Source organism: Cupressus sempervirens, chromosome 11 (assembly GCF_028749045.1).
Source record: "Cupressus sempervirens isolate cs-2001-9-10 chromosome 11, ASM2874904v1, whole genome shotgun sequence".
In the NCBI taxonomy this organism is placed as follows: Eukaryota; Viridiplantae; Streptophyta; class Pinopsida; order Cupressales; family Cupressaceae; genus Cupressus; species Cupressus sempervirens.
This window is the reverse complement of record NC_143128.1, coordinates 541,363,034-541,388,365: the sequence shown is the minus strand read 5'-3', so window position 1 is coordinate 541,388,365 and position 25,332 is coordinate 541,363,034. Positions and strand designations below refer to the sequence as shown.

General features: G+C 32.5%; 1 protein-coding gene across 2 annotated transcripts in view; it reads left to right on the top strand.

The window, feature by feature from the left end:
• Positions 1–13,385, top strand: part of LOC149530773 (DNA mismatch repair protein MutS, type 2) — a 411,738-nt gene extending 398,353 nt beyond the window's left edge. Inside the window, exon 20 of one of the 2 annotated variants that reach the window (XM_089808454.1) lies at positions 13,110–13,385. In XM_089808454.1, coding sequence (XP_089664580.1) covers positions 13,110–13,276 — 167 coding nt within the window. In that variant the 3' untranslated portion in view covers positions 13,277–13,385. Of the gene's footprint in view, positions 1–11,935; positions 12,238–13,109 lie in introns of those variants that run through there. The other variant, XM_089808455.1, reaches the window with a different exon arrangement.
• The last annotated feature ends 11,947 nt before the right edge of the window (positions 13,386–25,332 follow it).

Genomic DNA, 25,332 nt, shown 5'->3' with positions numbered 1-25,332 from the left:
TACTTTAGTATCCACCGTAAATCACAGCAGTCGATGCAGAATCTGGAAAGAAGTTTGTAGAACAAACATTGGCAAAGAAGATGGCATCGGGAGTGTCAAGAACGATCACGTTGGAGTCTATGTCATGTCAACTCCAATTCAAGCAAGGAGATGTTGAGAGGGTTTCAACATTCAATAGAAGTCGACAATATAGTTTACACAACGGCATCAACAATGGAAGTTGAGACAACGATATTATATAAGATGAAGGCCTATCAAAATGCCTAAAGTAAACCAGTCAGTGAAATAATATCATTCTGAATCGAAACATCTAGGTATAGCATCGTTGGGCTTCACGATTTGCTGTAATCATGAGTTAGCATATAAAATAATGAAAAATTTAATTCAAACTGTAGCACAAGGAAGGCACGATGAAATGATTAATTGAATTGTGTTTACAAAGATGGCATTGAAAACGATGACTTATTAAGCACCAATTTAATATGGTCTCCAGCGATAATATTGAACAATTTGTTAAGAAAAGATTGGTTCTGATATTTATCGATTCAAGGTAACGACAGAGTCATGCTGAAGAAGACTAAAGTTCTCAGCACTGGATATATCTGAAGATCCGATTCTGTGAATGGAGGAATGTTTCAGCCAGTGTGATAAAGGAAGCAACGTTAGAAAACACAACAGTTACAAAAACATAATAATAGCGGTAGTTCTTGCAGCAATTAACATAGAGTATCCGTTATCAACAGAGATTTGTACACGCGTTGGAGTTTTATGGCGTAACAGAGAAAGACTATGGTGAAAATCTTAAAGGCAAACAGCCGATATCATATAGCAAATATTCTATCCAATGGAATTAATGTAGCAGCACATACTCAGTGAAGAATATTTAATGTTAATGTTGACGGAAAAGCTATATAATGGTATGATCGAAAAAACATAAGTACAGACGTAGATGATAATAGATAACAGCCTATAAGAGAATCAATGGGAAAAGAAATATTTTGGCAACGTTGGATGCACAGTAGCCACAAATTCATTAAAGAGAAGAAAGGGGAGTAACGTAAGTTGCAGGGACACATACTTCTTAGGAGACTGCCATGACAAGTTAGAGATAGAAATAGCAAATAGTATAAACGGCAGCAGTCATTAGAAGAACAAACATTTTTTTGAAAATATATGTATCTATGTTACAGGTGTAACATATACAATGGACAGTTTAATTAAAAGATTATTTTATTTAATAAGATTTATAAATGAGAGGTCACATTTTTAAGGCATAAAGATATGTCTCTTCAAATGCAAAGTCATGACTTTTAAAGAGATGCCTAAAGATAAATGTATAGAAGTGCATGTGTAGATATGATATGATATGATATGATATGATAGATTTTAATGACGTCCACGAGACTAAAGTAGTCTATGGGACCCATGCAATCACCCTCCCGAGTCAGGAGCGAGCAGATGTAAAGTATGAAGAATATGAAATAAAATAACAAGAATACGAGAGTGCAGAATTAAAAGTCAGCAGTGGTGATTAAAGTTAGAAAAAGGGGAATAAGAAGTTAAGATAGAAAGAAAAAGGGTACATATATTTAAATCTAATATATGTATATTTAGAAGAGCAAAGGTTGCAGGAAATTTTATATATATATAAAAGGAAGAGTTATTGGCTGACTTCAAGAATGAAGAGTATAAATATTATACATAGACAAGAAGAGAAATTTGTGCAACAAAGATATCTATCATTAATCAAGTAAGCAACATTGTTAAGGTAGAAAAGAAGTTTTGAGTGCAATTGGTTGGTGCTCGCAAAGATAGCAGAGGAAATTGGAGCTTCCTATAGGTTAGAGCATGCGAAGTGTGGGAGTTGGAGCTTCCAGTGAGTCGATGCTCATAAACAGAACAGGTTAGAGCCTCTAGTAGGTCGAAGCCTACAATACATTGTCAAAAAAAAAAGTTCATATAAAAGTATTTATTGTCATGGTTTTCTCTCACATTGGGTTTCCACGTAAATATTTGTGTCACTGTGTTCATGTGCATAATTGTTAATTTCAGCATTTAAAGTAATTAATTAGATAAAAGTTTTAAATTGGCAAAAGTTGTTAATATTGATTCACCCTCTCCCTCTCAGTATATTCGTGTGCTCTTCATGTTGAACATCTTGGAGAAACATGTTATAAATTTAGATCTTTTGAGTTTTGTTTTCCAAGTTTTTTTGTACAAAGTAAGTTTCCTCCCATCTTTTTTAGTTTAGTTATCTTTATGTAGCTTAATTGTTGATATGCCTTGACTCATTGCACTCAAAAAAAAATTAGTAGTTTGGTTTGGTTTTCTCTCCTTAGTTTAGTATTCTTTAGTGTTATTGTTTCTTAGTGTTTACAATGACAATATAATGCATGTGAAATTTATTTGAGAACTATTGAGAAAAAACCTGAAGCTGTTAGCATGCTTCAATTGACACCTTAACTTGTAAAGCTGCCCTTCAAGAATTATCACTAGTTGATGCCAAGTCTTCGAGATTACAGTTGAAGGCACTCTTTACCCAAAGTGCCTTATAATTGCCAAACACTGCCAATATAATCAAAATGCTACCTCCTAACAATGGCAGCTTCCCATAGAAGAATGGTGCCTTCCTCTACTTCAAACATAGACTTATCTGAAGGCTATCATGAGCAGAGAATGGCTTCCTCTACCCAATGCAATTATAACAAAGATTGAGTGGGCCATTTAATTATTGATTCTCACAAACTATGAAACCTTCTCAGCTTCCAGATGAAGCCAAAGTTCAGACATAATTTGTTGGGGTTTCACCAATTCACTATGCTGAAAAATTTGGATGAATTCACAATTATTCAAGCTTGAACTTGAAACCCTTTCTCCATATTCTCCTGCAACAAATTTTGCAAAAAGAAAATGCACAATGAGGCAGGTTGATTTTGTCATTTGTAGGCATTTTTATTTCCTCATAGCAAATCGACCTAGAAGCTTCAAGCTTATGCTCCCCAAAACTTAACACTAATACTTTTCTTATGATTGCTTTTGTTGTTTGAAATATAATAATCAATTACATTTCCCTCCAAGACTTAGGCGCCCTAATACACTTTATCAAATACACAATTAATAAAAATAAGCTCATTTAATTATCAATTAACTTGGTTATTAATAATCATCAATAAACTAAATAGCTTATTAATTCTTCCGGATGAAACACATGAAATGCAGAAACTCAATGCTAGATTCTAGCGCTTAAGTGTCCTACTGAAAATAGGAACTAACTAAAATTGACTTACTATAAATAGTCTCAAAAATTGAGCCAAAGGAAAAGTAATAGAGGTAGGATCCCAACCACCACAATGCTAAAGAGGAGTAATGTCACCTTTGCCAAGGTAACAAAACAATAGAGACCCTCAAACCACTGCATTAGCTCACAAGGGTCGCATTGATGGGCTAACACCAGCAAAGAACAATGGCTAAAAAGGGGACATTATAGTATGACCTCAAAATTTTGAATATAAAAATACCTATCATTCGTGTATCATTCTTCCATAGTATATGATACAATATCTCTAAAACTCAATGATCACATGCTATGTACTATCCAAATTAACTAAGAGGGCAATTGTCTAACCTTCTTGTTGTCAAGAGTTCAATATTGAGGGTAGTAAGTAAAATAGATGGAAAAATAACCTTGGGCAAGATTAATTCTTAAATCTGAAACATGAAAGCTAGATGCTAAAAGTTTTCCTCCTTTGCTTGCCAGCTAATTATAATGCCTTTCATTCATTAAAGTTCAAGTTAAAAATCTATTGCAATGTTAGTGTATGAATGTTAAGTTAGCAAATCCCTCTAATATATTTATCAATGAACTAGGGGAAAGGACCCAGTAATTGTTAGGGGTCCAATAATTGTGACATTTTTGTTATGTGAACCACCGTGAAAAACCATGTTGATAGCCATTACCTACAAAAAAAGTGCCAAAAGAAATTACATACATACCCCAAATATCGTTTACCATGTTATTTGATATGCACACCTAGCGATGCATTTATGTTTGTAATACACATCATATTGCACCAAAAAAGCATATTTGCTATTAAAAAAATGAACTTCACTATTACAAATACCAATACAATGGAATGCTCCAAAACTTCAAATGTATTCTATTTATGTACAAAATATTATATTTATGCATAAACATGTACAACCATTGGTGCATAATAACTTTTGTCACCTAGAAATATGCACAACTTTTGGTGCATTATATGTGTTACAAACAAAAATGAACTTTCAATGTTGTTTAGGTGATGCACGAGCATCTTGGGTCTATGAGCAATATTGCAGCAACCAAAATTATTTTTTATTTTCTATACAAGTCTATTGTTCATGAAGTTGTTGCTTTTGTTTTCATGTTGTGCACAATTGTCATCATGTCTAGGACCTATCCTAAATCCTTGTCCTAAGAACGCAAGTTCTTATGTTTTATCTGCTTTGAGTTCTGTGTCGTTATTTCTAATCCATGATTCTTTTTGTTTTCATCCAATGAAGTGTGTTTCCCTTATCAACATAGTTTCCATTGATTAAGTGGTGTCTTGCGCAGTTAGGAGATGACTCCTAACACATGTGTGAACCTATCTTTAAGTGTGCATGATTGCATATTGTCCTTTTTGTGGATCTTGATTTACTCTTCCAAGTATGGACCTATATTGTAATTAAAATGCTTGACTAGTCGACTTGTGGCTTAGCTAGCTATAAAAGAAGCTTGGGTAGATGTAGGAAAGCATGACGATGGAATAAGGAGATTAGAGGATAGAAGATAGAAGATGTGAGCTTAAACTCTGAGATTGTGAAATTCTTGCTTTCTATAAGGCCGCAACCTAGAAGGCCTCACAATCGGGCATGTAGTGGCTTCTTTTATATCTGAAGTGAATGATTACACCTACAAATATGTTGCATCTGGCCTTGTTTTCTTTGTGGTTTTATTAAGCTATGTATAGCTTCCGTGTACATCTATGAGAGAGGAATGTTGAATGGTTTAAGTTGAGTTTATTACACATGCTCTTGAATTCCCTGCCTTTCCGCATCAGGTGGTAGCAAAGTGAGTTCTTTCTTGAGGCTTGGATCATGGAGAACCTTGTTGGATTTGGTTGTAGGGTGGCAGATCTGGAATTTGACCTATAACTTGCAAAAGGGTACGATCTTGCAGGAACTATTGTCAAGATGGTTCGTGGTAGAGGAAATGTTGATTATGCTATTATGAACTTGTTGTGGCATATTGCAGTGAGACTTGAAACTGTGGAGACAATGCAAAGAAGAGGTGTACATCTTAAAGATATTAGTGATGATGAAGAGGCGTCACTGAATCCTTAACCCTGAACCTAAGATTGAGCAAGATGAGGAAAGACTTCTGAGAGTATTGTCTAGGGTGAATGCTAGGCCTATTGTTGAAGTTGCTTGCTATGATGGAAGACTTGAGATAATGTTATTTTAGAATGGATCGCTGAGATGATTAAATACTGAGTATGAAGGTACTCTAGATAAGAAGGTTAAGATAGCAGTCACGAAGTTGAAGGGTCGTGTTTCACTTTGGTGGGATCATTTGCGAACTGAGAGATAGAAAAAGGGAAAAGCAAAGATCAATATATGGGTAAAGATGATTGGAAAGATGAAAAAGAAGCTTCTCTCTGTTGATTACCAATTTAATTTACTAAGGAAGATGCAAAATTTGAGGCAAAAAGACATGAGTGTGAAAGAATATATCAAGGAATTCTACAAATTGGATATCAGATCTAGACATGTGGATGATGAAGTTGAGAAAGTGGCCAGATACTTGAATGGTTTGAGGAGATCAATTCAAGATGAGATCAACTTTGTTAAGATGGACAGTGTAGAAGAAGCATATCAATACGCTTTGAAGGTTGAACAAAGATTGGTGAAGAGACATGATCAGATACAGAGAGGAAGAGGTGGCAGATTTTAGAGAAATAGAAGCAAAACATATGGAGAGGGTAGTATATTTTGCATCACAATACAAGGGGAAATCATAATGGAAGGAAGAACATGTTGGTAAACAAGGTAACTACACTAGAGGTAGCTATACTAGTTACACTAGGAATAATAATGGTGGAAAAAAAGAGGAAAGATCTTGGTTAAAGGGTACTTGTTATAAATGTGGTGAAGAAGATAGAGTTTTTAAATGTATTAACTTATGGAAAGAAGATTGGAAGTAATAGAAGATGCACTTTGGTTTGTGAAGAAGTTGAAACACCTAATGAACCTAAAAATGATGTAAACTTGATGTTAAGAAGGATCTTGAGGAATGAGGAAATTGATGGAGAACTTGTTTTGAGAAGAAGTTTGTTCAAAACCAAATGTAGGATAGATGGAAAATGTCGCAAGGTAATCATTGATAGTGGAAGTTTTGATAATTTTGCATCTGAGGACTTGGTTAAAAAATTGTAGTTGTAGATATTAAGACATCCTAAGCCTTATCATGTTTCTTGGATTCAAAAGGAGCATAAATTACTTGTAACTAAGTGATGCCTTCAAATTTTCAAAATTAGGAATTATCATGATGAAGTCTTGTGTGATATTATGCCTATGGATTGTTGTCTTATTCTTTTGGGTAGACCTTGGCAATATGATAGACAAGCTTTACATGATGGTAAATTGAATCAGTATACTATTTGGGTAGATAGAAAGAAACAAATGATGTTGCCTTTTGTAGGGAGCAAAGCATTTTACCAAGATTGATTTGAAAGTAGCTATCATCATATCAGAATTAGAGAAGGTGATGAATGGAAAACTTCTTTCAAGACTAATGAGGGTTTGTATGAGTGGTTGGTTATGTCGTTTGGTCTAACTAATGCACCACAGTGCTTTTATGAGATTTTGAAGGGATTCTTGGGTAAATTTGTGATTGTGTATTTGGAAGACATTTCAATTTTCAGTAAGACTAAAGAAGAATGTATTGAGCATGCCAGACAAGTGTTGCAGAGATTGAAAGAGGAGAAATTGTTGATTAACCTGAAGAAATGTTCATTTATGAAGAAAGAAATTGTGTATCTTGGTTTTGTCATTTTAGTCTATGGTTTGAAAATGGATCCTAAAGAGGTGAAAGTTATTCTTGATTGGCCTACACTTGAGAATGTTGGAGAGGTAAGATCATTTTGTGGATTGGCAAGTTTTTAGAGGAAGTAAATTAGAAATTTCAATTCTATTTGTAATACTATAAATGAGACTATGAAAGGAGATATAAAGGAATTCAAGTGGACACATGGAGCACAAAGGAGTTTTGAAACATTAAAAGAAAAGATTGGAGAGTTGCCTACACTTGTTTTTCCTGATTTCAATAATATTTTTCAAGTTAAATGTGATGGTAGTGGAAGTGTTATTGGAGTTGTTTTGAGTCAATGAGGACAACATGTAGCTTTCTTTAGTGAGAAATTGAATGATGCTAAGAGAAAATATTCAATTTATGACCAAGAATTCTATGCTATTGTTCAAGCTTTGAAGAAATGGAGATATTGTTTAATGCATAAAGGTTTTGTGTTGTATACTAACCATAAAGCTTTGCAATATCTAGGAAGTCGGAGTAAGTTGAATCAGAGACATGTGAAGTGGGTTGAGTGTTTGCATAACTTTTCCTTTTCATTGAAACATAAGAGTGGAAAGTCAAACAAGGTTGTTGATGCTTTGAGCTGAAGAGAGAATTTGCTGACAGAAATGAGAATTGAGGTACTTGGTTTTAATGATTTGAAGTATTTATATGAAACTGGTCTTGATTTTGCAGAACCTTGGAAAGCTTGTAAAGAACTGATAGTGAAAGATAAGTGGGCTGAGTATTTCATTCAGGAAGATATGTTGTTTAAGGGAATTCAATTGTGTATACCTAGAGGATCTATGAGAGAAAACATATTAAGGAGAAACATAATGGTTGACTTGTTGGACATTTTGGGATTGATAAGACAGTGAAGTTGATTTTAGATAGGTACTTTTAGCCACAAATTTATAAGGATATGTAGAAGATGGTGAGAAGTTGCAAAATTTGTCAAACAACAAAAGGAACTAGTCAGAATTTGGGACTGTATTCAACATTGCCTATACTTGATAAGCCTTGGGAAGATATTAGTATGGATTTTGTTCTTGGTTTGCCTAGAACTTAGATGATTTTATTTTGGCGGTGGTGGACAAATTTTCAAAGATGACTCATTTCATACCTGGTAAGAAGGCATCTAATGTTATGCATGTAGTTGAATTATTCTTTAAGGAAGTTGTAAGATTGAGAGGATTGTCTGAAACTATTGTTTAAGATAGAGATACTAAGTTTACTAGTTATTTCTAGAGGACACTTTGGAAGAAGTTGAATAGAGAGATGAAGTTTAGCTCTACATTTCATGCACAAACAAATGGACAAATTGAAGTTGTCAACAGAAGTTTGGGTAACTTGTTGAGATGTTTGGTTGGAGATAAGCCTATTAATTGTGATTTGGTTTTGGCACAAGTAGAGTTCACATACAATAGTTATGTGAACGGGGTCACTAAGAAGATACCTTTTGAGATTATTGTTGGAATGAATCTTAAGGGAACTATTGAATTGAGAGATCTAAACCTTGAGACAAAGAAAAGTGTTGAAAATGAAGAATTTGCAAATTTCATGAAGACTTTACATGAGGAAGTTAAATTGAACTTGGAAGGTAGTAATTTGGAATAGAAAGAGAATGTTTATAAAAGGAAGATGTATAAATCTTTTGAAGTTGGTGATAAGTTTATGATTCACTTGAAGAAAAGATTTCTAGTTGGTACCTACAACAAGCTAAAGATGATGAAGATTGGTCCTTGTAAGATTCTAATAAAGTTTGGCAATGGAAATGCTTTTGAAGTTGAATTGCCAGAAGACATGGATATTTTGCTATATTCAACATTGAAGATATCTTATGAGTATTTTGAATCAGATGATGAGATGAAAAATAACTTATATTATCCTAAGAAGAAAACCAATAGCATTGAGAAGACCTTGAATAGGAAAATAAGTAAAAGCACTAGAGGAAAAGACTACATGGAATACCTAGTTCAGTGGAAAGACAAACGAGTGGAAGAAAGTTAAAGGATTACAGAAGTTGAGTTGGATCTTTATGATTCAAGTCAAAATACTATCATTCCTAATGTGGACATTAATTCTTTATTAACACCAGGTGTTTGATGCAAGAGCATCTTTGGTCTTTGAGCAATCTTTCATCAACTACAAATATTTTTTGTTTTATGTACCAATCTGTTTATTGCCAAGTAGTTGTTTTTGTTTCCATGTTGTGTGCACTTGTCATCATATCTAAGACCTATCCTAGATCTTTGTCCTAAGCGTGCAAGTTCTTATGTTTTATCTATTTCAAGTTTTGTGTTGTTATTTGTGGTTCCTATTTCTTTCTATTTTCATCTAGTGAAGCATGTTCTAGTCGACGTGCTTTCTGTTGACTATGTGGCATTTTGCGAGGTTAGTAGCTGACTCCTAACACACGTGTGGACCTACCTTTAAGTGTGCATGATTTCATATTGTCCTTTGTATGGATCTTGGTTTACTCTTCTAAGTATGGACCTACATTGTAATTAAAATGCTTGACGAGCCGACTTGTGGCTTAACTAGCTTTAAAAGAAGCTTGGGTAGATGTAGGAAAGCATGATGATGGAATAGGAAGATTAGAGGATATAAGATAGAAGATGCAAGCTAAGGCTTTGAGATTGTGAATTTCTTATTTTGTATAAGGTCGCAACCTAAAAAGCCTCACAGTTGGGCATGTTGTGGCTTCTTTTATATGTAAAGTGAAATAATTACACCTACAAATATGTTACATCTGGCCTTGTGTTCTTTGTGGTTTCATTAAGTTATGTATAGCTTTCATGTGCATCTCTACGAGGGGAATGTTGAATGATTTAAGTTGAGTTTATTCCACATGTTGTTCTTGAATTCCCTACCTGTCCCTATGTCATTAGGTTTTGGGTGTCGTTTGATTTGTTTGGGTCCTTCATGGGATAACAACCCATGGTTCCTTTATTAGGAGGGATCTTTAACCATTAATACAAGGTGTTTGATGGTTTTATTAAAGCCTTGTCCTAACAATTATGCATACATAGTGAGCAAGGCCACATATTAAACATGTTATAATCATATGTGATTACATTCATTACTTGGGGGTCTAATGAATTGTTTTTTGGACAATCAATTGGTGTCTATTGATGTAGTAGGGCTTGTTTTCTAGGAGGCACTTTGAAATAGCTATTTTTCACCATTTTTTGTTTGACAATATCTACAAAGAGATCTGTGAAACCTAGAAGTTGAAACCTTAGCTTTAAGCAATTAACTAGTATACAAAGACATGCCTAAAAACTTGTTGAAATTCAATATATTCTTTAGGATCTACAAGTGCGCGAAGTTAGGGTGTGTAGATACTGAGTCCTTTGTCCTAGTTGCATTTTTCTCCCTTTTCTCTCTATCATTCATTTTGAAATATTGATGCAAATATGCATATGTAGTCAAATTTAGAAAACTACTTGCAAGTAGTTACATTTTCCTTTGCAACAATCTTTTTGATTTGATAAACATGAAACAAATTTTGATCTCAGATGCCCCATATACTACGAGATTAGAGGGAGATTTCACTGTCTGTTTAGAGATTGCAGATCCCTCTCAGATTTTTTCAGGTTTGATTAGCATTGCATTTCGCTCTATCTCCGTGAGTCCTTGCAGCTTCGTGATCATACTTTACAGCTTTCATCTTCCAAGAGTCAGGCCCAAACACAGCTTATTATGACCTTCTTCTCGCCCTTAACTCCAGTTCAGGGTGTGAAGCGTTCGTACAGTTTCTTTAATATGGGTCATTCTAGATCTGTGAGACCCCGCAGGGGACCTCTTCGCCAACGACACTCCTCTTGTAGCACTCAGCTTCATCATAGGGCCTCCAGTAGCCGCACTGATCAGTCATTGTTGGACTTTTTTCCTGTGAGGACAGATACCTAATCTTTTCCATGATGTCTCCTTCTTTCTTCCTCTTTTGTTGTACTTGTTCTTTTGTGGATATCATTTGGTGCTCTGTTTGTCTACTATTTTCTTGGTGTAAGCTTCCAGTCTCATAGACCCTCATTGTGGTCTTTTGTTGGACATTAATATTATTATCTTATCTTATCTTATCTCTAGAATGAACTCTATAATAAATGATAAAAATAAATAAATAATAATAAATATAATATAATACAATTACAAGGATAATAATATAATATAATATGTATATAGATATATATATATATAGAGAGAGAGAGAGAGAGACACACACACACACACACACACAATATTTTTCCATTTAATCAATATTCAATATATTTTTGAGTTATAATTCCAACAATGTGTTTTCTATTAATATGGTGTGGTCTTCCTTCAAGACCTCTTGATAGGAACCAGTGTATAAATTTCCTATTATTTCTATAGCCTCTAAACTTAATTCTTCTTCCCATATATATGATGGGTGGTCTCTTCACTGAGGTGTCTATCCTTTTTGGATTATTAAGTCAAATTGTTCATTTCATCTTCTTATTCGTCTCTTCATCTTCCATTGAAGATTATTGTATATATATGAGGACAAATTCTTATGTATGTAAGTTGCAATGACTGATTAATGATTTTCTCTGTTCTTTGGTGGATGTAACCAAATTGGTGAACCATGTTAACCTTGTATCTATTTTCTATATTTTTTTTGTGGTTTCCAGTTTATCTATTAATTTTGCACTCCTTTATTAACCACACCAATTTATGACTATTGGATTAACCTTGCGTTAATTACTTTTATGATATTACTGATGGCTTGTTGAGGGAATGATAATTGTTGGTTGTCTTTAATTAAATGCTTGATATCACAATATTTTGATCAACAACATCTTGTTAATGACCATGTAGGCAAAATCTACTAACGCTAATGTGGAGAAGAAAACACCTAACAATATTCCTCTATCAACGCAATATTATTTGGAGGTTATTGCCATTGATGGACTGTTTTGATGTGTTTTGCTTAAATACGAGTTTGATCGAACTAGATCAAAACACATTTGTTGATGGAGTAGTGGAATCCATGAATCACTTGTACGCTAAATATTTACTACCATTCATTGGGTTGAGAGATCCATGATAATATTGTTGATTATTTTAACTAAAGATTTAACAATATTCAATCAAATTATATGCATCAATTATAGTTCATGACACAATTACACTCAGCCAATTCCTTTAACCATCCCTCATAGCATTAAGAGGATAAGTTGGCTTTGTCATGATGTTAGGAACCTTCTAAGATAGTGGTAAGGACGGATAGCACGAGACCATATAGATGTAGCCTCAAAATAGATAATTCATATATGTGCCACAAACCCCTTAAGGGAGTTTACTCATAAAGGATTTCATAACTTCCCCAAGTAAGAACTCTCCTATCTCTCTTAAGATTGGTGAGAGGGGGAGAATTGAGAGATTTGGGAGAGAAAATGTTAATCACAACAGTGCTAATATTCCACAAGTGGTAGTAAATGTTGGACTTGATTTTATAAATTCATTAACTTGAAGCATTTTAGTTTTAAATATTAAAAAATTAGGCTTAAAAGTAGACAAGTTAGCACGATGGTATTTCTTGTAATTAAGGAGGTCATGAATTCCAAACTCACAGAGAAAAGCAGTTTCCATGCATTTTAATGTTCCATATTAGATTCAATATTTGTTTGATAACATTTTCCCTAGTAAATTGTTTGAACAAAATCAATCCTTACAAAATACATATGATGCAATGCATATTGTCCGTGTCGTATGGCATTCATAGATTTATGTTATTATTTGGACCTTAGTTTTATGTGGTGTGTTGTTAAGTGTTGATGTTAAACTTCAATCTATCTATTCTTTGGTTATTTGGAATTTTATCTTTTTAAGCCAAATATTGGATAAGAGATTACACATGAATTCAAACTTCATTTGATAGTTTTTTTACTATCGTGATAGAATCACAATTCTATAACACTTTATATTGCAAATAAGTATTTTGCATAAAATATGATCTCAAAGTCTCTCATTAGCTAAATTGTCCTTGCAGAGAATGCAAATCAAGTACCTTATGTTGGGCAAGTATTGCATTCGCCTTCACTTGGCACCAAAGTAAAAGTGCTAGAAGTTAATGAGAGTAAAAATGAAGTACTTGTTCAATTTGGATATTTGAAATGTAAACTGGGCTTGAGTGAATGGAAGAATTCAAAAGTTTAAACTTGTAATATAAAGTTTTTAAAATTTAAATGATGTAATTTTGATAATTGTAATATATTGTAAAATAAAAATATAATTCTTAAAAAAAAAATATGAACTACTTAGAATTGATCATTTTTACAATTTTCTAAGTTATTTTAAAGAATAAAGTAGACCAATGTAGATAAAGTGTCAGATGGAACATATCTATAGTAACATAATTTACATGTCTAGATAATATTATTTAATTGATCAAAAGATCAAATTTGACTATGATATCATGTTCATTTCTTTTAATTATATAAGTTATTGTATGACTTTAATTTTTAAGTAAAATTATAATTTCATAAAAAAATCTTTTGAAAAAAATCCAATGTTTCTATGATAAAAGGTAATGGTTACTCTTCATTAGAATGCAAATTATTGTATATAGTGAGTGTTTTGTGGACAATTTTTGTGAAGAACATGTAGGCAATTAACATGAAATCATCATAATCATGTCAATTATGTTTTATAATTCTAATCAGCATTATTGCATAACCAATTATGGGCTTCCTAACACATTCAACACTATGTATATCAAAGCATGAAATGCATAGTGAATTTTGCAAGTTATTCCATACAATGAGTGTTTTGGAGACATTTTTTCTGCAAAGAACATGTCCGCAATTAACATGAAACCATCATGATCGTAGCAATTATATTTTTTAATTCTAATCAACATTATTGCATAACTAGTAATGGACTTTGTAACACATTCAACATATTGTATATCAAAGTATGAATACGTAAGTTGTGCTAAAAACCAAAAAAGTGATATGCATAGTGAGTTTTGTGATTCAAAAGAAAAGGAAACGAAAAAGAATGTGAAGCATGTAAAGTTTGCTCAAGCAACGAAAGAAGCATTCAAAGTATTTTTCAAGAGAAATGGGAAATAAACCTCAATTATGACTTCTCATTGCTTCACGCACAATTTTCAAGAACTTAAAAATGCATTGGCATTCTTTACAAACTTTTGTAACTCCCTTAAACAATCTAAAATATTTTAAAGGTAATATATAGGATTAAGATTAACGCACACACCGAACATCAAAGTACAATGGGCACAATGATGTACAAAGCATGTAAGCTATTTTGAATGGAAGGTTTTCTCTAGTATTTTTTAATTAAATAAACTATGGTTTTTCCAAGCCTCGGCTCAAACAAGATGTTTAGATTGTATATTCTCATGTGGTCTTTTTATTTAGTAAAAATGTCACTACAAATTGAGCACTTGATGTAGCATAGTTTAGTTTTTGTAATAGTTTTTGTAATTCTTTTATTGTAAAATAGATGTGTTTTCACCCGCACTTCTTTTCAAAAACCATCTACATATTAGTTTTGCATCAAAGATGATGTAAACTAGTTCTCAACTCAACATTGTCTTGCTTTTATCCAATTTTTTTCTCCTATTATTCCATCATGTTCTTATCAAATGCTATTTTTTTTAAATGATGTACTTGTTTTCAACCAATTTTTTTTGTACGTATTGCAATCCTAAATTTTTCTCTAATTATACCTACTTTATTTTATTTATAGTGCATGAACACTCTTGTATGATAATGTTCCATTTCTAAATCTACTTTTCATTATATTTCATCCATATATACTTTTGTACTTAGCTTTCCTCTATATATGATTTGGATCAATTATGCTTTTCCATATTTTGAAAGTATTTTTGGTAGCTTAGTAAATGAGCAATTGCTAATGCTTCAAATGGAGAAGTAGCAAACTTAGTAGGATCTCGTACAGAATTAAAGTTTTGGTGTTGGGATATTGATTATGAATAAATGTTTCTAGATTTTGTGTACTTACTTCAATTATGATTTGACATATTACTGCCCCAAATTTCAAATGTGATTTACTAGTGTATGTCCAAGACTAGGAAAAACAAAAAGAGGTGGGATAGGTTGCATTGTACTATTGTCTGCTATAATGTTAAAAGTGAAAAAGAAATATAACAAGTAGCTACGCAGTATATGTACTTACAAAGTGAAGCCAAAAAAATAAAATATGTTTAAGTGAGGAAAGCATGTGATTTGTGCACTTAAGCTAGAGCTAACACACCTTTACTTAAATAAAAATTAAGTAAAAAGGTGGTAAACATTGATTAGTTATGAGTTGTACAAAATTAACATTAAAAATTAAAAACAAAAACACAAAGCATGACTTTTGTTTGGATACTATATAATCTCTTTAGAAATTTGTTCACTTTCATTAGTCAAGTCATTCTATCTTCTAAAAGATGGAATGAATGATTTTAATAATATTTGCTAGGGAAAGAAATATACGTAGTTAAGAGTATTAATGAAGGATCACACCAACAAGACCAAGGGCACATGGGTTACCCCAAAAAGCCAATATTATCAAACTTTTCTCTATATTAGATTTTTTTTGTAGGTATTTAGTAAAACCCTTTTATCTTCAAAACAATGTTCTTGATCCAAAGCTTGTCCTAATTTTTATTTGTAGTCTGCACACGAATCTCATAATGGTTAGTGCAATTTATATGGGATATTAGAATGCATTCTCTTTGTTCCGAAGATCTGCATATATGTAAAAGTTTGATCCCACAATAGCATGTTGCACTTGTGTGTCTTGGTTTTTTTTTGTAAAATTGAATATTTTATGTATTAATGGATGATGTAAGCTTTGAGGGTTCTATCTAAAGGGGTTGCATTGCATGAGGTTAGAAAAAAACCCGTTATGATAAAATCAAACCCTTGATGGAGTCTTCTCCACATCTATCAAGATAGTAACAAAAATAAATTCACCTTTTGGGGGATCAAGTGTAATCATCTATAAGAGTAATCTCTTAAATATGTATCGCTTTGTATTAATATTATAAAAACTAATACATATGTTAGATTTTTTGGTATTATATTTTCTTAAAAATATTCAATGAACATTGGTTTATTAAAAAGTAATAACCTCTATTCAAGGCACTAGAATAAATAGCATTCCTAGAAATATCTCAAAAATGCATTGTACTCCACGTATCATTATTTTATATTTAATTAATTATAATTTTGTTTAATGATGATATTAAGGGATCATAAATATATCTAAAAACTAAAGTTATAGATTCATTTTAGATATGAATTTTACCACCTATAATGATTAATGTATTGTGATATGTCTTACAAATACTTCATCATTATTATTGAATCAATATATAAAATACTATATAGTTATGAGTTGTTCTAAATTAATAAATATTATGTATCTATAAAAATGAATCATAATGCTATAACTTTATTCATCAAACCTATTTTGTGCAAATCATGAATTCCATGAGCTAATTTCTTATAATCATACATTGCATGCAAATAATTCATTTGAGAATAAAGAAATATGCCAAAGAATAAAACAAAGTTATTTCTCAATGTTATAGAATCCATAATAGCACTGTGAGTTTTAATATTTAATTAGAAATCAATCTTATCATCACAAGAATTTTAAAATTGATATTAAATTTAGGAACTTTCTTTTCTCCCATTTGAAGCTCATCTTGGAGGGTTAGCAGAATCATCTTCTCATAGTAGCTCAACTTCTAGAGAACCCTTTTACTCACCTCTAGAGCCATCATTCTTTAACAATAAAGCTTTCCTTTTCACGCTTTGACAATTCTTTCTTATTTGTTCCTTGGTTGAATGAGAAGCATTGTCCTCATGTGAATCTAATTTGTCATCCTCAATATGCTAGTCCTCATCCACAGAGCCCTCATCACTAGTGTGTACTTGTCTCATCACTGGAAACCGAACCAAAAGCATCTTCGTACTTTGAAATAGAAGAAAGTAAGAACTTGTACCAAATTTGGACTAATTTTAGGTGTTTTACAATTTGTCAAACACTTGTTATAATCCCATTGTTAACTTATTATCTAATCATTGTTCATGTTTGAAATATATATTCTTTCCCAAATAAAAGAGTAATGCATAGAGAATAATAAGGAATAATTGCAACAATTTTACAAGACTATTTCAAGGAAATAAGATGGCATTCTAAATATAAACCAAAGTTGAACATACTTATTATTAAAAAAGTTACAAGTAACATCAAACTGTAACTACATAAGAAAAGTGCATTACATTACCTATATAATTTGAATTCAATTTCTCCACATACTCATCTTGATTGCTTTTGTCTGTTTGGATTCTAGATAACCTTAATTGCAACTAAAAATAGAGGTAATGCAATCCCTGATTGGCGAGACCTCAAAGAGATCATTCCAATCATGTAGCTAGACTAGACACAATGCAAGTCATGAGTATATGAAGAGAACCAAGCAAAAATCAATATTCATTCACAAAAAATCAAGTGTACAAAGGTTCAACAAATTGGCCTTATTACATGCTATAATCTCATACATGCTTTCTTGCTTATAATCTTCAGTCAAAGACCTTAGATCCCAATTCTTGATAACTAAACCCTTATTTAAGAACTAATAACTCGTAAGGTACATTACATTACAGTAAATAGGCATTGCAACATGCAGGTGGGCCTCAAGATCCAAAACATTCCCTAAGAATAAGAAACATATTACAACAAATAGGTTTGGTCCCAAATCATAAGGAACATGTTACATAAATTGTTTGAAAGCTTACTATTTCACATTTAGGTCCTAACACAATCCAAGAACCTAGATGAATGTGCCACTAGAGATCTACGATCATAGGTTTCCATTGCAAGCTCAAAATTCACCAACAATCATGAAAACTAACAAGAAACACAACCTAAGAGAATGAATTGTGACTCAAGAAACATAAAAACCATCAAACTGCTAATGTAATGATCCCATCTTTTGGCCTTCACGTTCTCCAAAGTCTAAGTGGAGAATAAGACGAAATTAAATTAATTTCTTATAAAGTCATTCAATTAAAAATTAAAGGTGACTTTGTATTTAATTAATTTAATTATTAATTACAAGGGAGTAGCTTCTAGGGTATGTATTAATTATTGGAAGGACGGAAGCCTCTCATGATTTAATTAATTATTGCTAGGGAGGAATTTCTAGAGAATGCATTAATTATTGGAAGGAGGAAGCTTCTAGCTCTTACAATTAATTAATGTTTTAGTTCCTTCCAGAAGGATGAAGAAAAGGATAAATAGGGCTGAAAGTCTCTTTGTTGAGGAGGGGATTATTGTATCAGATGATTATGACTTGCATTTGATTAGAGCTTGGATGTGTGAATCACATATCTTTCTTGGCAATAGAGGACGTTCATCCTCTCTTGTAACATTCTAGACGTCATTCCTTTAGGGTTTGGCCTTTGGAATACTTTTCTTTGTACTTGATTTCATCATTAATATAATTTCAGCATTGGTTTAGTTTTTGAGACATCCAGGGGTGCCCATTACAACTAACCTAGGAGTAGGCTTAACTAGGTCTACACCATACTCTGAACATCGCAAGTGTTGACTTTAACAAAATAAGGATCACTAAAAAAATCAATAGGCTGAAATAAACTAGCAAATTGGACAACTGAACACATAATATTTTGGTTGATGCAAGATTGCTTCAAACCTAAGATGCTCCTACATCAAACACCCAAGCTTGATAAGAAAGTGAGTCTCACACTTTGATGTTTAAGAAGAATCCATAGAATCCAACTCAACTTAAGAAATTTATGAAGAATCGTCCACTGATTTATCCTTCCACTTGATCAAATACTCTTTATATTGCTTTATGTCTTGTACTCCTTCCAACTCTTCTCTCCATAATTCCTCTATATTGCCCATTTGTTTCTTAGGATATTATTGCTTGACGTCTACTTCATAATCTAAACTTCCTTCATCCTCATGATACTCATACAAATCTAAAATATTGAATATAGGTGAAATGTCCATATCCTCTCATAGCTCAACTTCATAAGCATTTCTACAATCTAATCTTTTCATAATCTTACAAGATCCAAACTCCTCATCTTGAATTTTTTTTTAGTTCTACCAGCCTTCTCCTTAAATTTTTGGTTCATACTTTCTAAATGATGCTCAAACTCTTTATGTAATGTCTTCATGCAATTCACAAATTCTTCTTCTTTAACATACCTTTTATCCTCCAGCTTAAGATCTCTTAACTATAGAACCCCCTTAGCAATCATGCCAACAAGTACTTCAAATGGTGTTTTCCCTGTGATCATATTCACCAAATTGTTATATGCAAGCTCTACTTGTGCCAAAACCAAATCCCAATTAGGCTCATCTCTAATCAAACTCCTCAATGAATTACCTAAACTCTTGTTCACCACCTCTATCTTTCTATTAGTTTGTGGATAAAAAGTAGAAGTGAACTTCAAATTAGTATCCAAGTTCCTCCAATCTGTTCTCCAAAAGAAGGCTACAAACTTGTTATGATCCTTGTCTAAAACTATACTCATCTGTAATATACACAATCTTATAATATCCTTAAAGATTAAGTTTTCTACATTGATTGTATTAGATGTCTTCTTTCAAGGAATGAAATATGATTTTAGAGAGTTTATCCACCGCCACAAATATAGAATCATTACCTTTTTGTGTCTTCTACAATTCCAAAACAAAATTCATGCTAATATCTTCCCAAGGTCTAGTAGGTATAGGCAGTGATGTATACAATCCCACATTTTGGTTAGTACCTTTAGCAACTCATGTAAATTTTTCAATTTTGAAAAAATTTACTGACATCCTTATAAATCTGTGGTCAAGAAAACCTTTCACTTAAAATTTATTGTCTTGTCAATACCAAAGTGTTCAACAAGTCCTCTGTGATGTTTGTCCATAATCAGATTATTCCTCATTGATCCTCTAAGTATACATAACTAAACTCCTTTGAATAACATTATCATCCTGAATAAAATAATCGAGCCAGTTGCTAATGGTCAGTTGTTATTGGTTCCTTATAAGGTTTCTGTGCATCTACAAAATCAAGATTTTTCTCATACATAGTCTTCAATTTATCTAATCCAAGCACTTCAATCCTCATTTCTATTAGAAAATTCTTCCTTCTACTTAATGAATTAGCTACTCTATTTAACTATCCACTATGGTGTTTCAACACAAAAGTCTAACTCTGCAAGAATGTAGCCCATCTCATATGTCTCTAATTTAACTTCCCTTGGTTACATAGATATCGTAATGCTTTATGATTATTAGACAACAAAAATTTCTTTCGTAACAAGTAATGTCCCTACTTCTTTAAGTCTTAAACTATGGCATAGAAATCTTCATCATAAATCAAATATTTCCTTTTGGCATCATTCAATTTCTCACTGTAAAAATAATCACTTCTACCTTCCTAACTGAGCACAAATCCAATTGCATTCTCACTTGCATCACAATCCACTTGAAATGCCTCATTGAAATTTGGTAAGACCAAAACTAGTTTTTCAACAACTTTTTTCTTGAATAACTCAAAACTTTGGTGAGGTCCATGTGTCCATCTAAAATTATTTTGATTCCTCTCGTAGTGTTTTTCATAGGGCTACAAATTGAATTGAAATTTATGATAAACCTATGGTAAATACTAGCCAATTCATGCAATAATCTAACTACTTCAACATTCTCATATGTAGGTTATTCCAAGATTACCTTGACCTTTTTAGGGTTCATCTTTAAACCTTTTGTTAAAATCGCAAATCTCTAATACACTATCTCTTACTTCATCAGATACATGTTTTCCCTCTTTATACACCCAAGAGTTTCCTACCTTCAATCAAACAAATCCTCATTGTGGTGCAACTTATATTATTAAGGTCTCCAATCAAAGGTACAATACATTCTTTATCATTTTTTCTACTATAGTATATTTATTCATTCTACATCATGGATAGCCTATCTACCATACTACCAAGATTTACCCAACAAGATATGACAATAATCCACTAGAATATTATCTCAAAGAGCTTCATCGTGATAGGATCCCATCTTAAATTTTGTAAAACATTACTCACTTAACATTACCTTATGATCGCCCCCTATCCAAGCAATCCTATATGGCTTTAAGTTCTTTATTTTTGGTAACTGTAACTTAGTAATCAATTCCTTTGATGCTAAATAGTTTAAACTTCCACTATCAATGATGACCTTGAAAGATTTTCCTATAACTCTATATCTGGTTCTCAAAAAACTTTTCCTTATTACTAGTTCTTGATCAAGTTCCTCATTACATATTACTCTCTTGATCATTAGGGCTTCTCCATCTTCTAGTCATTTCAAAATAATTGGTGATGTTTTCTCCATAAATGCATTTCTATTATTGTCACCAAACTTGTTGCTTGAATTTTTATGTGTGCACTCAAATGCTCTTTGTCCTTCTCCACATTTGAAATGAGTGTCTTTCAAAAAAAAAAATTGTCTTACCTTTTATAATTTTACCTCTAGTGTAACCTCCTCTTCCTCGACATGAATTATTTTCATTCCATTCTGATTTGCCTTTATTTGGATCTAAATAATATCTTCCTCCTCTAATAAATGTTCAACCTCTTTGAAATCTATAACCTCTTCCTTTTTGTGTATGTTCTTGTCTATTTTTTAATTTGTATTCATCCTTTAGGGAAAAGCTTCCTTGATACTTTCCATCATAACCAAAATGATCTCATCTTGAATAGATGTCCTCAAGCCATGAAGATACCTTGCAATTCTTTCCACCTCATCATTCATATGTCCATATCTTATATCCTACCTATAGAATTCTTCAATATACTCCTTCACAGAAGAATTTTTTTAATTTTGCATTTTCCTCAACAAAAAACGTAATCACTAGACAAAAAATTACCCTTTCATTTATTTACTATCTTATCCCAAGACTTGATCTACTCCTTTTCTCTCCTTTTTCTATGGGTTTGCAAATGTTCCCACCATAAAAATGCACGCCCTTTTAACTTAGTACTTGAAATTTTCACCTTTTTATTTGCTTTTTTACTTTCATACTCAAAATAAATTTCCATCTCACTAATCCAGTCAAGCAACTTATTTGAATCTTGTCTACCGTCACAATCTAGTAAATTTTGTGTTAGAGTAATAAGATATTGCCTTATTAATTAAATCATTTTGATTTAATTATTAAGTCACTTATTATCTCTAGTTTACTTAAGTTAAACTTTAGGCATATAATTAATTCTTTTATTAATTATTATCATGTAACCTAGGTTTTACCTGTTAGGTTTTGATATCCTTTTATAAGGATTGGTCTCTTTGTAATTTATTCATTCGCTTTTGATAATAGCAATTTCTCTTTTTTCTCATCAAAAATGTCTCATCTATGGATCTGGGAATTCCAATCTCCATAGCTTTTGCTTCCCTCTTTCTGTGATAAGTGTTTGCATACAGATGATTCTTGAGAGCTATGGGGTTGATCTTTCATCAACTTCATCATGGTATCAGAGCTCCAAATCTTCATGCCCTTGTTATGTTTATGAGAAGATTGGCCTAGCTTTTAGATCTTTGTTATTTCTTTTAGAGGGTTTCATTTTTCAGAGATTTTTTGTACTACATCTGAGGGGTCACCATTTTTTGGTGCACTTTAAGCCCAAATGGACATCACTGTTGAGCTCAGAGCATCCAAAAGCCCCTATTTTCATATAAAATTTGTCCAATTTGGACATAGTTGGAATTTGAGGCTAAAAGAGATTGCTCCTAGATTTGGCACATTTCCCAAGACAGTGCTTTTCTAATTTTCAGCATGCAAATCGAGATTTTTGGCTCTCAAATCAAGAAATTTTCAGCACGTGAATCAATATTTTTGTATGCAAGTCAAGATTTTTTGGCATGCTGATCGTGATTTTTTTGGTACGCAAATCAAGATTTTTGCACACTCCAAAAAACCAAGTGCATAAATTGAGACAATTTTGTACAAAGCTAGCACACTTCCTGAGGTAATTTTTGGTATTGTTGGGCACATTTTCTTTCAACATGGATCCCAAGGCACTAAGTTTTTTTTATTTTGTCATTCCAACACTTTTTTGACCTACATGTGGTTTTTTGGTTGTAACTTGCTCATCCAGACTCTGTTTTTCATAAACAAGATATTGTCAAAAAGTTGGTTCCAAGCCCGTTGTGATGGTGCAGTTTATTTGGATTTTTGATGTTGTTTGGTGGCCTATTTTGGCTTGAAAAGTTAGAAGCTATATTTTGCATTCTGAGAGACATATCTTGAGACATTCAATTTGCCAGATTCTGCTCTAGGCATATCCCATTCAATTTTTTTCTTTTTTGCATTCTGGTGGATATCTTGGTTTATTTAGGTCCGGAGATTGATTTTGTTTCTTCAGATGATTTTTAATGGGTTGTATTATCTCTTGTATCAGCCTTATGTCTCTTTTGATCTTTGTTGACATCCTTTTGTAGTATTTTTGCAAACACACTAAGATAAAGCATCACTCTATTGCATTCTAGGATTTTGCACATCTTTGTGTTTTATTGTAATTGCACTACATTATAAAGTACCTTGGGAGTTTCCATGTTGACCATATTTGCCATCTTCCTTTTTCAAGTGAGTGTTCCTTCCACGACATTAGACTCATGATGTGTCAATGACACATGTTGTTATAGGTCTTTGAACTTTTTTTGCACTCTCGATATTCCTAGTTCTTCTTTCTATATGAGATATTGCATTGAGTTTCAATGTTTATGTCTTACTTCTCACATTATAAGGGGGTTATGTTGTTTATATTTATTTCTTGGTTGGTTGGGGTGAGCTATGTATTCAATATTTGATCCTATGTACTAGGAGATTGCAGTGGCTAGATACCTATGCATTTTGGTGAGATGGATCATTTACCATATGGAAATTCTTTCATTCCTATTTTTGGAGGCCATGAAGATAGCTTCCATCTTTGATTGATCAGCTCTTCATACTTAGTCTTCTCTACCTAGTCATGTTTTATGCAATGGAGGTTCTTAAGATCGGCTCTTTGGCAGTGTTTGCAACTTCATGCTTTAGTGGTCATGATCATTCTTTTGTTCCTATCTTCTAGAACATTCTTTCCATCTCTTTTTGGAGTAGGGTTTTTCCCATGTGGTTTCCTTTATTTCTCCTCTTTTTAAATATTTGGTTGTGCTTGGGTATCTCATCAGGCTTTGTTTGTTGGGACCCAATTTTACTTTCAACAATAGTCTCTAGGTTTTTAGTTAATCCCTACATTTTCTGGGGGGGGGGGGGGGGGGGGGGGGGGGGGCTTGTTGTTAGATTAAAAAGATATTGCCTTATTAAATTAATTAAATCATTTTGATTTAATTATTAAGTCACTTATTATCTCTAGCTTACTTAAGCTAAACCTTGGGCATATAATAATTAATTCTTTTATTAATTATTATCATGCAACATAGGTTTTAATTGTTAAGGTTTTGATCTCCTTTTATAAGGATTGGTCTCTTTGTAATTTCATTCGGTCACTTTTAATAATAGAAATTTATTTTTTTGCTCATCAAGAATGTCTCATCTATCGATCTAGGAATTTCAGCCTCCATAGCTTTTTGCTTCTCTCTTTCTGTGATAGGTGTTTGCATGCGGGTGATTCTTGGGAGCTGTGGGGTTGATCTTTCATCAACTTCAACAAATTTAAATGTTGTCTTATATTAACTCTAGTCAAGGATCTTCAAAATCTTTCATCTCCTTGTTCAAGTATAAGTTCAGCATTTTGAGTAACAACTTCCTTAATTTTCTCATCACTCACATCTTCAATAGGTCTTCCTCTTCTTTTTGTAGTTTCTATTACTTTAAGTTTAGCTAGAATTTTCCTCAACATATCCATCACTACTAGATACAGATCTCCTTCTTCTAACCATTCTTCTGACGCTTTGTAATTGTATGTTAAATTTTAACTCTTCTACCCTACGACTAAACTCAATTAAGGTTTTGCAAATTTAGATTCACAACACAAATTTACAAGGAACAGAACCTTAGTTCTAATGCCACTTGATGTAGTCCCCCATTAGAGAAACCTCAAAGAGAATGGTCGAATCATGCAGCTAGAGAAAAGATAAAGTAATTTACAATTATATGGACAGAACCCAATGAGATCAACATTAATTCAAAAGAAATAGATGTACAAAGGTTT